We start from the raw sequence: 14,757 nt of genomic DNA on the forward strand, positions 1-14,757 counted from the left end.
AGGTCAGAAATTAGGGTAGGTCAGGGTTCAGAATTAGAGCCAGAACCATTAGGTTAGAATTAGATAGGGTTTCAGGCCAGAATTAGGGTAGAGGTCAGGGGTTAAATTAAAGGTTAAATTTAGGCCAGAATTAAAGTTAAAGGCCAGGGCAGAATTATGTCAGGGCCAGGTCAGAACCAGATTATCAGGCCAGGAGTCAGGTCAGGCCCAGGTCAGAAATCAGGAGTCAATTCAGGTCAGGCTCAGGTCAGAATTCCAGGTCAGAACCAGGTTAGAACCAGGGTCAGGCCTAGGTCAGATTTAGAGGTCAGGGCCAGAATTCAGGAGGTCAGAATTTAGGTCAGAATCAGAGGTCAGGCTCTATTCAGAACAGAGGTCAGGCCTAGGGGTCAGAATTAGAGGTCAGGGCTAGAACAGAGTGTCAGGCTTTAGGTCAGAACCAGGAGGCCAGAATCAGAGGTCATTTTAGGTCAGAATTCAGAGGTCAGGCTCTAGGGTCAGAACCAGAGGCCAGGCCAGAACCAGGCCAGGTCAGGTCAGGAATTAGAGGTTAGGTTTAGAATTAGAGGTCAGGCCTAGGCCAGAACCAGGAGGCCAGGCCTAGGCCAGAATCAGAATCAGAGGTCAGATTTAGGTAGAACCAGAGGTCAGGCCTAGGCCAGAACCAGAGATCAGGCCAGGTCAGAAATCAGAGGTCAGGTTTAGGGCCAGAATTCAGAGGCCAGGCCTCAGGTCAGAATTAGCTCAGAGTCAGGTTTAGGGTCAGAAATTAGGGTTAGGGTTTAGGGTCAGAATTAGGTTAGGTTTAGGGTTAGAATTATAAGTTAGGTTTAGGGTTAAATTAGAGTTAGGTTTGGGTTAGAATTAGGGGTTAGGTTTGGGGTTACGGTTAGGGAAAATATGACTTTTAATGGTAATCAATTGTTGGTCCTCAAAAAGTCCTCACAAGTATAGTAATAAATATATGTGTGTGTGTGTGTGTGTGTGTGTGTGTGTAAACCAAGGAGAACAGTAAACCAAAGAGAACAGTAAACCAAGGAGAACAGTAAACCAACAGTAAACCAAGGAGAACAGTAAACCAAGGAGAACAGTAAACCAAGGAGAACAGTAAACCAAGGAGAACAGTAAACCAAGGAGAACAGTAAACCAAGGAGAACAGTAAACCAAGAAGAACAGTAAACCCAGTAAACCAAGGAGAACAGTAAACCAAGGAGAATAGTAAACCAAGGAGAACAGTAAACCAAGGAGAATAGTAAACCAAGGAGAACAGTAAACCAAGGAGAACGGTAAACCAAATAGAATTAGGAAAGGTGAGGCTTTTTTAGGCTTAGGGGTTAGGGGTTAGGTTTAGGGTTAGAATTAAAGGTTAGGTTTAGGGTTAGAATTAGAGGTTAGGGTTAGAATTAGAGGTTAGGTTTAGGGTTAGAATTAGAGGTTAGGTTTAGGGATAGAATTAGAGGTTAGGTTTAGGGTTAGAATTAGAGGTTAGGGGTTAAATTAGAGGTTAGAATTAGGTTAGAATTAGAGGTTAGGTTAGAATTAGAAAAGTTTAGGGTCAGAATTAGAGGTTAGGTTAAGGTTAAATTAGAGGTTGTTTAGGGTTAGAATTAGAGGTTAGAATTAGAGGAGAACAATTTAGGGTTAGAATTAGAACAAAATTAAGAATTAGAATTCAGGTTTAGGTCAAACCAGAGTCAGGTTTAGGTCAATCAGAAAGGCTTAGGTCAGAACCAGAGTGTCAATTTAGGGTCAGGAACTAGAGGTTAAGGTCAGAATCAGGAAGGGTCAAATCAGGAATTAGGTCAGGGCTTAATCAGAAACCAGATGTCAGGCTTAGAATTCAGAGGCCAGGCTTAGGTTCAGGGAAATTAGAGGTCAGGGTTTAGGTCAAAACCAGAATAGAGGTCAGATTTAGGTCAGAATCAGGAGGTCAGAATTTTTAGGTCAGAAGGAGATTAATTTAGGAATCAGAGGTTAAATTTAGGGTCAAATTAGGGGTTAGAATTAGAGTGTCAGGTTAGGGTTAGAAATTAGGGTTAGAATTCAATTTAGAATTATTTAGGGTTAGGCCAGAATTAGAGGTTAGGTTTTAGGGTCAGAATTAGAGGTCAGGCTAGAAAGGAGGTTAGAGGCCAGGGTCAGAATTAGATTTTCAGGCCCTAGGTTAGAATTAGAGGTTAGGGTTTAGGGTCAGAATTAGAGTCAGGGTCAGAACTAGAGGCCAATTTAGGTCAGAATCAGAGGCCAGATTTAGGTTAGGGCCAGAGTTTAGGTAGAATTAGAGGCCAGGTTTAGGTCAGAATCAGAGGTTAGGTTTAGTGTTAGAATTAGAGTGTTAGGTTTAGGTTAGAATTAGAGTTAGGAATTAGAATTAGAGGTTAAATTTAGGTTAGAATTAGAGTAGAATTAGAGGCCAGGTTAGGTCAGAACCAGAGGCCAGGTTTAGGTTAGAATTAGAGAGTCAGGGTTAGAATTAGAGGCCAGGCTCTAGGTTAGAATCAGAGGCTAGGTTTAGAAATTAGAGGTTAGGTTTAGGGTTAGAATTAGAGGCCAGGGTTTAGGTCAGAATTAGAATTAGAGCAAGTTAGATTTAGGTTAGAATCAGAGGTTAGGTTTAGGGTTAGAATTAGAGATTAGGGGTTTAGGGTTAGAATTAGAGGCCAGGTTTAGGTTAGAAATTAGAAGTTAGGTTTTAGAATTAGAGGTTAGGTTTGGGGTTAGAATTAGGGGTTAGGTTTAGGGTTAGAATTATAAGTTAGGTTTAGGGTTAGAATTATAAGTTAGGTTTAGGGTTAGAATTAGAGGTTAGGTTTGGGGTTAGAATTAGGGGTTAGGTTTGGGGTTACGGTTAGGGAAAATATGACTTTTAATGGGAATCAATTGTTGGTCCTCAAAAAGTCCTCACAAGTATAGTAATAAATATATGTGTGTGTGTGTGTGTGTGTGTGTGTGTGTAAACCAAGGAGAACAGTAAACCAAAGAGAACAGTAAACCAAGGAGAACAGTAAACCAAGGAGAACAGTAAACCAACAGTAAACCAAGGAGAACAGTAAACCAAGGAGAACAGTAAACCAAGGAGAACAGTAAACCAAGGAGAACAGTAAACCAAGGAGAACAGTAAACCAAGAAGAACAGTAAACCAAGGAGAACAGTAAACCAAGGAGACAGTAAACCAAGGAGAATAGTAAACCAAGGAGAACAGTAAACCAAGGAGAATAGTAAACCAAGGAGAACAGTAAACCAAGGAGAACGGTAAACCAAATAGAATTAGGAAAGGTGAGGCTTTTTTAGGCTTAGGGGTTAGGGGTTAGGTTTAGGGTTAGAATTAAAGGTTAGGTTTAGGGTTAGAATTAGAGGTTAGGGTTAGAATTAGAGGTTAGGTTTAGGGTTAGAATTAGAGGTTAGGTTTAGGGTTAGAGGCCAGAGGTTAGGTTTCAGGGTTAAATCAGATGTCAGGGTTAGAATTAGAGGTTAGGTTTAGGGTTAGAACCAGAGGTTAGGGTTAGAATTAGGGTTTAGAATTAGAGGTTAGGGCCTAGGTTAGGAATTAGAGGTTAGGGGTTAGAATTAGAGGTTAGAATTAGGTTAGAATTAGAGGTTAGGGTTTAGGTCAGAATTAGAGGTTAGGTTTTAGGTTAGAATTAGAGGTTAGGTTTAGGTCAGAATTAGAGGCCAGGTTAGGTTTAGGTTAGAACTAGTCAAATTAGGCTTAGAACCAGAGTGTCAGGGCCAGAACAGAGGTTAGGCTTAGGGAATTAGAATTAGAGGCAGATTTAGGTCAGAACTAGAATAGAGGTCAAAATGAAAATAGGAACCAGAGAATTAGGTCAGAATTAGAGGTTCAGGTTTAGGCCAGAATTAGAAGTTAGGTTTCAGGTCAGAATTAGAGGTTAGGTTTAGGTCAGAATTAGGATTCAGGCCTTTAGGTTAGAATTAGAGATTATTTTTAGGGTTAAATTTAGAATTATAAGTTAGTTTAGGTTGAATTAGAGGTTAGGTTAGGAATTAGAGGTTAGGCTTAGGTTAGGAATTAGAGGTTAGGGTTTAGGGTCAGAATTAGAGGTCAGGTTTAGGTCAGAATTAGAGGTTAGGTTTAGGTCAGAATTAGATTAGGGTCAGAAATTAGAAGATTTAGGTCAGAATCAGAGGCCAGGCTTAGGTCAGAACCAGAGTTTAGGCCAGAATTCAGAGGTCAGGGTTTAGGTCAGAATTAGAATCAGGTTTAGTGTTAGAACCAGAGGTCAGGTTTAGGCCAGAATTAGATTTAGGTTAGAATTAGAGGTTAGGTTTAGGGTCAGAATTAGAGGTTAGAATCAGAGGTTAGGTTAGGGTCAGAATTAGAGGTTAGGTTTAGGGTCAGAATTAGTTAGAATCAGAGGTTTTTAGGTCAGAAATTAGAGGTTAGGTTTAGAATTAGAGGTCAGGTTTAGGTTAGAATTAGAGGTTAGGTTTAGGTCAGAAATTAGAATTAGAGGTCAGATTTAGGTCAGAATTAGAGGTTAGGTTCAGGTTAGAATTAGAGATCAGGTTCAGGTCAGAATTAGAGGTTAGGTTTAGGTTAGAATTAGAAGTTAGGTTTAGGGTTAGAATTAGAGGTTAGGTTTGGGGTTAGAATTAGGGTTAGGTTTAGGTTAGAATTATAAGTTAGGTTTAGGGTTAGAATTATAAGTTAGGTTTAGGGTTAGAATTAGAGGTTAGGTTTGGGGTTAGAATTAGGGGTTAGGTTTGGGGTTACGGTTAGGGAAAATATGACTTTTAATGGGAATCAATTGTTGGTCCTCAAAAAGTCCTCACAAGTATAGTAATAAATATATGTGTGTGTGTGTGTGTGTGTGTGTGTGTAAACCAAGGAGAACAGTAAACCAAAGAGAACAGTAAACCAAGGAGAACAGTAAACCAACAGTAAACCAAGGAGAACAGTAAACCAAGGAGAACAGTAAACCAAGGAGAACAGTAAACCAAGGAGAATAGTAAACCAAGGAGAACAGTAAACCAAGGAGAATAGTAAACCAAGGAGAACAGTAAACCAAGGAGAACGGTAAACCAAATAGAATTAGGAAAGGTGAGGCTTTTTTAGGCTTAGGGGTTAGGGGTTAGAATTAGAGGTTAGGTTTAGGGTTAGAATTAGAGGTTAGGGTTAGAATTAGAGGTTAGAATTAGAGGTTAGGTTTAGGGTTAGAATTAGAGGTTAGTTTTAGGGTTAGAATTAGAGGTTAGGGTTAGAATTAGAGGTTAGGTTTAGGGTTAGAATTAGAGGTCAGGGCCAGAATTAGAGGTCAGGTTTAGGGTCAGAATTAGAGTGTCAGGTTTAGGTCAGAATTAGAGTGTCAGATTTAGGTCAGAACCAGAGGTCAGGGCCTAGAATCAGAGGTCAGGGTTTAGGGTCAGGAATCAGAGGTCAGGTTTAGGTCAGAATTAGAGGTTAGGGTCAGAATTAGAGGTTAGGGTTTAGGTTAGAATTAGAGGCCAGGGTTAGAATCAGAGGCCAGGTTTAGGTTAGAATTAGAGGTTAGGTTTAGGCCAGAATTAGAGGTCAGACTAGGGTCAGAATTAGAGGTCAGGTCCAGGTCAGAATTAGATAGGTTAGGGGTTAGAATTAGAGGTCAGGTTTAGGGTTAGAATTCAGGGTTAGAATTAGAGGTCAGGTTTAGGTTAGAAAGAGAGGTTAGGTTCAGGTTAGAATTAGGGTTAGGTTTAGGTTAGAATTAGAAGTTAGGTTTAGGTCAGAATTAGGAGGTTAGGTTTGGGGTTAGAATTAGGGGTTAGGTTTAGGGTTAGAATTAGAGGTTAGGGTTAGAATTAGAGGTTAGGTTTGGGGTTAGAATTAGGGGTTAGGTTTGGGGTTACGGTTAGGGAAAATAGGACTTTTAATGGGAATCAATTGTTGGTCCTCAAAAAGTCCTCACAAGTATAGTAATAAATATATGTGTGTGTGTGTGTGTGTGTGTGTGTGTGTGTGTGTGTGTGTGTGTGTGTAAACCAAGGAGAACAGTAAACCAAAGAGAACAGTAAACCAAGGAGAACAGTAAACCAAGGAGAACAGTAAACCAACAGTAAACCAAGGAGAACAGTAAACCAAGGAGAACAGTAAACCAAGGAGAACAGTAAACCAAGGAGAACAGTAAACCAAGGAGGATAGTAAACCAAGGAGGATAGTAAACCAAGGAGAACAGTAAACCAAGGAGAACAGTAAACCAAGGAGAACAGTAAACCAAGGAGAATAGTAAACCAAGGAGAACAGTAAACCAAGGAGAACGGTAAACCAAGGAGAACGGTAAACCAAATAGAATTAGGAAAGGTGAGGCTTTTTTAGGCTTAGGGGTTAGGGGTTAGAATCAGAGGTTAGGTTTAGGGTTAGAATTAGAGGTTAGGGTTAGAATTAGAGGTTAGGTTTAGGGTTAGAATTAGAGGTTAGAATTAGAGGTTAGGTTTAGGGTTATAATTAGAGGTTAGGTTTAGGGTTAGAATTAGAGGTTAGGGTTATAATTAGAGGTTAGGTTTAGGGTTAGAATTAGAGGTTAGGGTTAGAATTAGAGGTTAGGTTTAGGGTTAGAATTAGAGGTTAGGTTTAGGGTTAGAATTAGAGGTTAGATTTAGGGTTAGAATTAGAGGTTAGGTTTAGAATTAGAGGTTAGGTTTAGGGTTAGAATTAGAGGTTAGGTTTAGGGTTAGAATTAGGGTTAGAATTAGAGGTTAGGTTTAGGGTTAGAATTAGAGGTTAGGTTCAGGGTTAGAATTAGGGGTTAGGTTTAGGGTTAGAATTAGAAGTTAGGTTTAGGGTTAGAATTAGAGGTTAGGTTTGGGGTTAGAATTAGGGGTTAGGTTTAGGGTTAGAATTATAAATTAGGTTTAGGGTTAGAATTAGAGGTTAGGTTTGGGGTTAGAATTAGGGGTTAGGTTTGGGGTTACGGTTAGGGAAAATAGGACTTTTAATGGGAATCAATTGTTGGTCCTCAAAAAGTCATCACAAGTATAGTAATAAATATATGTGTGTGTGTGTGTGTGTGTGTGTGTGTGTGTGTGTGTGTGTGTGTGTGTGTGTGTGTGTGTGTGTGTGTGTGTCTACCGGTGTGAGCATCTGTATGTTGTCCTGGAAGTTGCCCATGAAGGTGATGATGGACATGCGTTGGGCCAGTCTCTCTATGCGGCTGAACTGCAACATGAAGAGGTCCTCATCGCTCAGTGTGTCCACAGGCTTTCTGTCCCTCTCGTACTGCCGTAGCATCTTCACCTCGCCCTCAGTGGGGAGGAAACGCATCAGACACTCCACAAAGTCCACACGCACAGTACGCATGTCAAACCTATAAAGAACACACACAGTTTATATACCAGTACACACATTATACACTTCAGATACATCAAGCACTTACACCTTACAGAGAGAGAGACAGAGAGGGGGAGGGGGAAGAGAGAGGGGGAGAGAAAGAGTAGGAGAGAGAGACAGAGAAATGGAGAGAGAGAGAAAGAGGGGGAGACAGAGAGCTATAATATTATAGTCTAGAAGTTAAAGGTCAGATGTTAGAGGTGACTTACGTCTGGATGGCCCGACAGATGAGTTCGGGCCCCTGGCCAGCCTTGCGGAGGGTGATGGCCAGGTTCTTGGCTCTGTTAGCCTCCAGCAGAGACACCCTGTTGGGACCCTTCTGAGGGGCCTTATGCCTGCTCAGAGTCACATCCACCGCTGGCCCCTGGGCCTTGGTCTTAAACATCTCCTCAAACTCCTCCACATTCAGCTCCTGGAGAGGACAGAGAACACACACACATACACTATATATACAAAAGTATGTTGACACACCTTCAAATGAGTGGATTTGGCTATTTCAGCCACACCCATTGCTGACGGGTGTATAAAATTGAGCACACATCCATGCAATCTCTATAGACAAACATTGTCAGTAGAATGGAGCTCAGTGATGTTCAACATGGCACCATCATAGGATGCCACCTTTCCAACAACTCAGTTCGTCAAATTTCTACCCTGCTAGAGCTGCTCCGGTGTCTGTAAGTGATGTTATTGTGAAGTGGAAACGTCTAGGAGCAACAACGACTCAGCCACGAAGTGGTAGGCCACACAAGCTCACAGAACGGGACCACCAAGTGGTGACGGATCAGTGAAAACGCATTCTCTGGAGTGATGAATCACGCTTCACCCTCTTGCAGTCTGGGTTTGGCAGATGCCAGGAAAACGCTACTTACCCCAATGCATAGTTTGGTGGAGGAGGAATAATGTTCTGGGGCTGTTTTTCATGGTTCGGGCTAGACCCCCTAGTTCCAGTGAAGGGAAATCTTAATGCTACAGCATACAATGATATTCTAGACTATTCTGTGCTTCCAACTTTGTGGCAACAGTTTGGGGAAGGCCCTTTCCTGTTTCAGCATAACAATGCCCTCGTGCACAAATAGTGCCCGACCTCACTAATGCTCTTGTGGCTGAATGGAAACAAGTCCCCACAGCAATGTTCCAACATCTAGTTGAAAGCCTTCCCAGAAAAGTGGAGGCTGTTATAGCAGCAAAGGGGGACCAACTCCATATTAATTTTGGAATGAGATGTTCAACGAGCAGGTGTCCACATACTTTTGGTCATGTAGTGTATGTTGCACACATTGTACTGAGGCGTGTGTGTGTGTGTGTGTGTGTGTGTGTGTGTGTGTGTGTTTGTACCTGGAGGATCCTTTCATCGTCTATGTCGTTGAAGACAGTTCCGTTGATCTGACTTGGTTTTAGGGCCACCCAGTTAAACACTGGCATACGGAACTTAGTCTGGATAGGCTTCTTAATCTTCACAGCTAAAAGGAGACAGAGAAGGAGGAGGAGGAGGAGGGAACGGAAGGAAGAGAGAGAGGAGGAGGAGGAGGGAACGGAAGGAAGAGAGAGGAGGAGGAGGAGGAGGAGGGAACGGAAGGAAGAGAGAGGAGGAGGAGGAGGAGGGAACGGAAGGAAGAGAGAGAGGAGGAGGAGGGAACAGAAGGAAGAGAGAGAGGAGGAGGAGGAGGAGGAGGAGGGAACGGAAGGAAGAGAGAGAGGAGGAGGAGGGAACAGAAGGAAGAAGAAGAGAGGAGGAGGAGGAGGAGGAGGGAACGGAAGGAAGAGAGAGAGAGGAGGAGGAACAGAAGGAAGAGAGAGAGGAGGAGGAGGAGGAGGGAACGGAAGGAAGAGAGAGAGAAGGAGGAGGAGGGAACAGAAGGAAGAGAGAGAGGAGGAGGAGGAGGGAACGGAAGGAAGAGAGAGGAGGAGGAGGAGGAGGAGGGAACGGAAGGAAGAGAGAGAGGAGGAGGAGGAGGAGGGAACGGAAGGAAGAGAGAGGAGGAGGAGGAGGGAACGGAAGGAAGAGAGAGAGGAGGAGGGAACGGAAGGAAGAGAGGAGGAGGAGGAGGAGGAGGGAACGGAAGGAAGAGAGAGAGGAGGAGGAGGAGGAGGGAACGGAAGGAAGAGAGAGGAGGAGGAGGAGGAGGAGGAGGGAACGGAAGGAAGAGAGAGAGGAGGAGGAGGGAACGGAAGGAAGAGAGAGAGGAGGAGGAGGAGGGAACGGAAGGAAGAGAGAGAGGAGGAGGAGGAGGGAACGGAAGGAAGAGAGAGAGAGGAGGAGGAGGAGGAAGAGGAAGGAAGGAAGAGAGAGAGGAGGAGGAGGAGGGAATGGAAGGAAGAGAGAGAGGAGGAGGAGGAGGGAACGGAAGGAAGAGAGAGAGGAGGAGGAGGAGGGAATGGAAGGAAGAGAGAGAGGAGGAGGAGGAGGGAACGGAAGGAAGAGAGAGAGGAGGAGGAGGGAACAGAAGGAAGAGAGAGAGGAGGAGGAGGAGGAGGGAAGGAAGAGAGAGAGGAGGAGGAGGAGGAGGAGGAACGGAAGGAAGGAAGAGAGAGAGGAGGAGGAGGGAACAGAAGGAAGAGAGAGGAGGAGGAGGGAACAGAAAGAAGAGAGAGAGGAGGAGGAGGAGGAGGAGGAGGGAACGGAAGGAAGAGAGAGAGGAGGAGGAGGGAACAGAAGGAAGAGAGAGAGGAGGAGGAGGAGGAACGGAAGGAAGAGAGAGAGGAGGAGGAGGGAACGGAAGGAAGAGAGAGAGAAGGAGGAGGGAACAGAAGGAAGAGAGAGAGGAGGAGGAGGAGGAGAGGAACAGAAGGAAGAGAGAGAGGAGGAGGAGGAGGAGGGAACAGAAGGAAGAGAGAGAGGAGGAGGAGGGAACGGAAGGAAGAGAGAGAGAAGGAGGAGGGAACAGAAGGAAGAGAGAGAGAGGAGGAGGAGGAGGGAACGGAAGGAAGAGAGAGAGGAGGAGGAGGGAACGGAAGGAAGAGAGAGAGAAGGAGGAGGGAACAGAAGGAAGAGAGAGGAGGAGGAGGAGGAGGAGGGAACAGAAGGAAGAGAGAGGAGGAGGAGGAGGAGGAGGGAACAGAAGGAAGAGAGAGAGGAGGAGGAGGAGGAGGAGGGAACGGAAGGAAGAGAGAGAGGAGGAGGAGGGAACAGAAGGAAGAGAGAGAGAAGGAGGAGGAGGAGGAGGAGGGAACGGAAGGAAGAGAGAGAGGAGGAGGAGGAGGAGGAGGAGGAGGGAACGGAAGGAAGAGAGAGAGGAGGAGGAGGGAACAGAAGGAAGAGAGAGGAGGAGGAGGAGGAGGGAACGGAAGGAAGAGAGAGAGGAGGAGGAGGGAACGGAAGGAAGAGAGAGAGGAGGAGGAGGGAACAGAAGGAAGAGAGAGGAGGAGGAGGAGGAGGGAACGGAAGGAAGAGAGAGGAGGAGGAGGAGGAGGAGGGAACAGAAGGAAGAGAGAGGAGGAGGAGGAGGAGGAGGGAACAGAAGGAAGAGAGAGGAGGAGGAGGAGGAGGAGGGAACAGAAGGAAGAGAGAGGAGGAGGAGGAGGAGGAGGGAACGGAAGGAAGAGAGAGAGGAGGAGGAGGGAACGGAAGGAAGAGAGAGAGAAGGAGGAGGGAACAGAAGGAAGAGAGAGGAGGAGGAGGGAACGGAAGGAAGAGAGAGAGAAGGAGGAGGGAACGGAAGGAAGAGAGAGAGGAGGAGGGAACAGAAGGAAGAGAGAGAAGGAGGAGGGAACGGAAGGAAGAGAGAGAGAAGGAGGAGGGAACGGAAGGAAGAGAGAGAGGAGGAGGAGGGAACGGAAGGAAGAGAGAGAGAAGGAGGAGGGAACGGAAGGAAGAGAGAGAGGAAGAGGAGGGAATGGAAGGAAGAGAGAGAGAAGGAGGAGGAGGAGGGAACGGAAGGAAGAGAGAGAGGAGGAGGAGAGAACGGAAGGAAGAGAGAGAGGAGGAGGAGGGAACGGAAGGAAGAGAGAGGGAGGAGGAGGAGGGAATGGAAGGAAGAGAGAGAGGAGGAGGAGGAGGAGGAGGGAATGGAAGGAAGAGAGAGAGAAGGAGGAGGGAATGGAAGGAAGAGAGAGAGAAGGAGGAGGGAACGGAAGGAAGAGAGAGAGAAGGAGGAGGGAACGGAAGGAAGAGAGAGAGAAGGAGGAGGGAACGGAAGGAAGAGAGAGAGAGAAGGAGGAGGGAATGGAAGGAAGAGAGAGAGGAGGAGGAGGGAACGGAAGGAAGAGAGAGAGAAGGAGGAGGGAACGGAAGGAAGAGAGAGAGGAGGAGGAGGGAACGGAAGGAAGAGAGAGAGAAGGAGGAGGGAACGGAAGGAAGAGAGAGAGAAGGAGGAGGGAACGGAAGGAAGAGAGAGAGAAGGAGGAGGGAACGGAAGGAAGAGAGAGGAGGAGGAGGGAACGGAAGGAAGAGAGAGAGGAGGAGGAGGGAACGGAAGGAAGAGAGAGAGGAGGAGGAGGGAACGGAAGGAAGAGAGAGAGAGAAGGAGGAGGGAACGGAAGGAAGAGAGAGAGAAGGAGGAGGGAACGGAAGGAAGAGAGAGAGGAGGAGGAGGGAAAGGAAGGAAGAGAGAGAGAGAAGGAGGAGGGAACGGAAGGAAGAGAGAGAGAAGGAGGAGGGAACGGAAGGAAGAGAGAGAGAGAAGGAGGAGGGAACGGAAGGAAGAGAGAGAGGAGGAGGAGGGAACGGAAGGAAGAGAGAGAGAGAAGGAGGAGGGAACGGAAGGAAGAGAGAGAGAGAAGGAGGAGGGAACGGAAGGAAGAGAGAGAGGAGGAGGAGGGAATGGAAGGAAGAGAGAGAGAAGGAGGAGGGAATGGAAGGAAGTGAGAGAGGAGGAGGAGGGAATGGAAGGAAGAGAGAAGGAGGAGGAAGGAGCAGAAGGAGGAGGAGGGAATGTAAGGAAGAGAGAGAGAAGGAGGAGGGAATGGAAGGAAGTGAGAGAGGAGGAGGAGGGAACGGAAGGAGAGAGGAGGAGGAGGGAAGGGAAGGAGAGAAGGAGGAGGAAGGAGCAGAAGGAGGAGGGAATGTAAGGAAGAGAGAGAGAAGGAGGAGGGAATGGAAGGAAGTGAGAGAGGAGGAGGAGGGAATGGAAGGAAGAGAGAAGGAGGAGGAAGGAGCAGAAGGAGGAGGAGGGAATGGAAGGAAGAGAGAAGGAGGAGGAAGGAGCAGAAGGAGGAGGAGGGAATGGAAGGAAGTGAGAGAGGAGGAGGAGGGAATGGAAGGAGAGAGAGGAGGAGGAAGAAGCAGAATGAGGAGGAGGGAATGGAAGGAAGAGAGAAGGAGGAGGATGGAGAGAAGGAAGAGGGAACGGAAGGAAGAGAGAGAAGGAGGAGGGAACGAAAGGAAGAAAGAGAGGAGGAGGAGGGAATGGAAGGAAGAGAGAGAGGAAGAGGAGGGAATGGAAGGAAGAGAGAGAGGAAGAGGAGGGAATGGAAGGAAGAGAGAGAAGAGGAGGGAATGGAAGGAAGAGAGAGAGAGAAGGAGGAGGGAATGGAAGGAAGAGAGAGAGAAGGAGGAGGGAACGGAAGGAAGAGAGAGAGGAGGAGGAGGAACGGAAGGAAGAGAGAGAGAGAAGGAGGAGGAACGGAAGGAAGAGAGAGAGGAGGAGGAGGGAACGGAAGGAAGAGAGAGAGAAGGAGGAGGGAAGGGAAGGAAGAGAGAGAGAAGGAGGAGGGAACGGAAGGAAGAGAGAGAGAGAGGAGGAGGGAATGGAAGGAAGAGAGAGAGGAGGAGGAGGGAACGGAAGGAAGAGAGAGAGAGAGGAGGAGGGAACGGAAGGAAGAGAGAGAGAAGGAGGAGGGAACGGAAGGAAGAGAGAGAGAGAAGGAGGAGGGAACGGAAGGAAGAGAGAGAGGAGGAGGAGGGAACGGAAGGAAGAGAGAGAGAAGGAGGAGGGAACGGAAGGAAGAGAGAGAGAGAAGGAGGAGGGAACGGAAGGAAGAGAGAGAGGAGGAGGAAGGAGCAGAAGGAGGAGGGAATGTAAGGAAGAGAGAGAGAAGGAGGAGGGAATGGAAGGAAGTGAGAGAGGAGGAGGAGGGAATGGAAGGAAGAGAGAAGGAGGAGGAGGAGAAGGAGGAGGAGGGAATGTAAGGAAGAGAGAGAGAAGGAGGAGGGAATGGAAGGAAGTGAGAGAGGAGGAGGAGGGAATGGAAGGAAGAGAGAGAGGAGGAGGAGGGAATGGAAGGAAGAGAGAGAGGAGGAGGAGGAACAGAAGGAGGAGAGAGAGAAGGAGGAGGAAGGAGGAGGAAGAGAGAGAAGGAGGAGGAGGGAATGGAAGGAAGAGAGAGAGGAGGAGGAGGGAACGGAAGGAAGAGAGAGAGGAGGAGGAGGGAACGGAAGGAAGAGAGAGAGAGAAGGAGGAGGGAACGGAAGCAAGAGAGAGAGAAGGAGGAGGGAACGGAAGGAAGAGAGAGAGGAGGAGGAGGGAATGGAAGGAAGAGAGAGAGGAGGAGGAGGGAACGGAAGGAAGAGAGAGAGAGGAGGAGGAGGGAACGTAAGGAAGAGAGAGAGAAGGGAGGAGGGAACGGAAGGAAGAGAGAGAGAAGGAGGAGGGAACGGAAGGAAGAGAGAGAGAGAAGGAGGAGGGAACGGAAGGAGGAGAGAGAGAAGGAGGAGGGAACGGAAGGAAGAGAGAGAGAAGGAGGAGGGAACGGAAGGAAGAGAGAGCGAGAAGGAGGAGGGAACGGAAGGAAGAGAGAGGAGGAGGGAATGGAAGGAAGAGAGAGAGGAGGAGGAGGGAACGGAAGGAAGAGAGAGAGAGAAGGGGGAGGGAACGGAAGGAAGAGAGAGAGAAGGAGGAGGGAACGGAAGGAAGAGAGAGAGGAGGAGGAGGGAATGGAAGGAAGAGAGAGAGAAGGAGGAGGGAACGGAAGGAAGAGAGAGAGGAGGAGGGAATGGAAGGAGAGAGGAGGAGGAGGAACGGAAGGAAGTGAGAGAGGAGGAGGAGGGAATGGAAGGAGAGAGGAGGAGGAGGAGGGAACGGAAGGAAGAGAGAGAGAGAAGGAGGAGGGAACGGAAGGAAGAGAGAGAGAAGGAGGAGGGAACGGAAGGAAGAGAGAGAGGAGGAGGAGGGAACGGAAGGAAGAGAGAGAGAAGGAGGAGGGAACGGAAGGAAGAGAGAGAGAGAAGGAGGAGGGAACGGAAGGAAGAGAGAGAGGAGGAGGAGGGAACGGAAGGAAGAGAGAGAGAGAAGGAGGAGGGAACGGAAGGAAGAGAGAGAGAAGGAGGAGGGAACGGAAGGAAGAGAGAGAGGAGGAGGAGGGAATGGAAGGAAGAGAGAGAGAAGGAGGAGGGAACGGAAGGAAGAGAGAGAGAAGGAGTAGGGAACGGAAGGAAGAGAGAGAGGAGGAGGAGGGAACGGAAGGAAGAGAGAGAGAGAAGGAGGAGGGAATGTAAGGAAGAGAGAGAGAAGGAGGAGGGAACGGAAGGAAGAGAGAGAGAGAAGGAGGAGGGA

At 47.3% G+C, this 14,757-nt stretch overlaps 1 protein-coding gene across 1 annotated transcript; it reads right to left on the reverse strand.

Moving 5' to 3' along the window:
* Window positions 1-7,066: 7,066 nt before the first annotated feature.
* On the reverse strand, window positions 7,067-8,749 carry LOC135567278 (formin-like protein 2; the record flags this gene model as incomplete). The annotated part of the gene is made up of 3 exons (XM_065014701.1): window positions 8,663-8,749; window positions 7,534-7,736; window positions 7,067-7,301 (listed from the first exon to the last, which is right to left on the reverse strand). Coding segments are annotated over exons 1-3 (525 nt in total), but the record flags the coding sequence as incomplete, so codon positions are not given.
* Between the last annotated feature and the right edge of the window lie 6,008 nt (window positions 8,750-14,757).

The sequence above is a fragment of the Oncorhynchus nerka genome, unplaced genomic scaffold (assembly GCF_034236695.1).
Source record: "Oncorhynchus nerka isolate Pitt River unplaced genomic scaffold, Oner_Uvic_2.0 unplaced_scaffold_2236, whole genome shotgun sequence".
Classification (NCBI taxonomy): Eukaryota; Metazoa; Chordata; class Actinopteri; order Salmoniformes; family Salmonidae; genus Oncorhynchus; species Oncorhynchus nerka.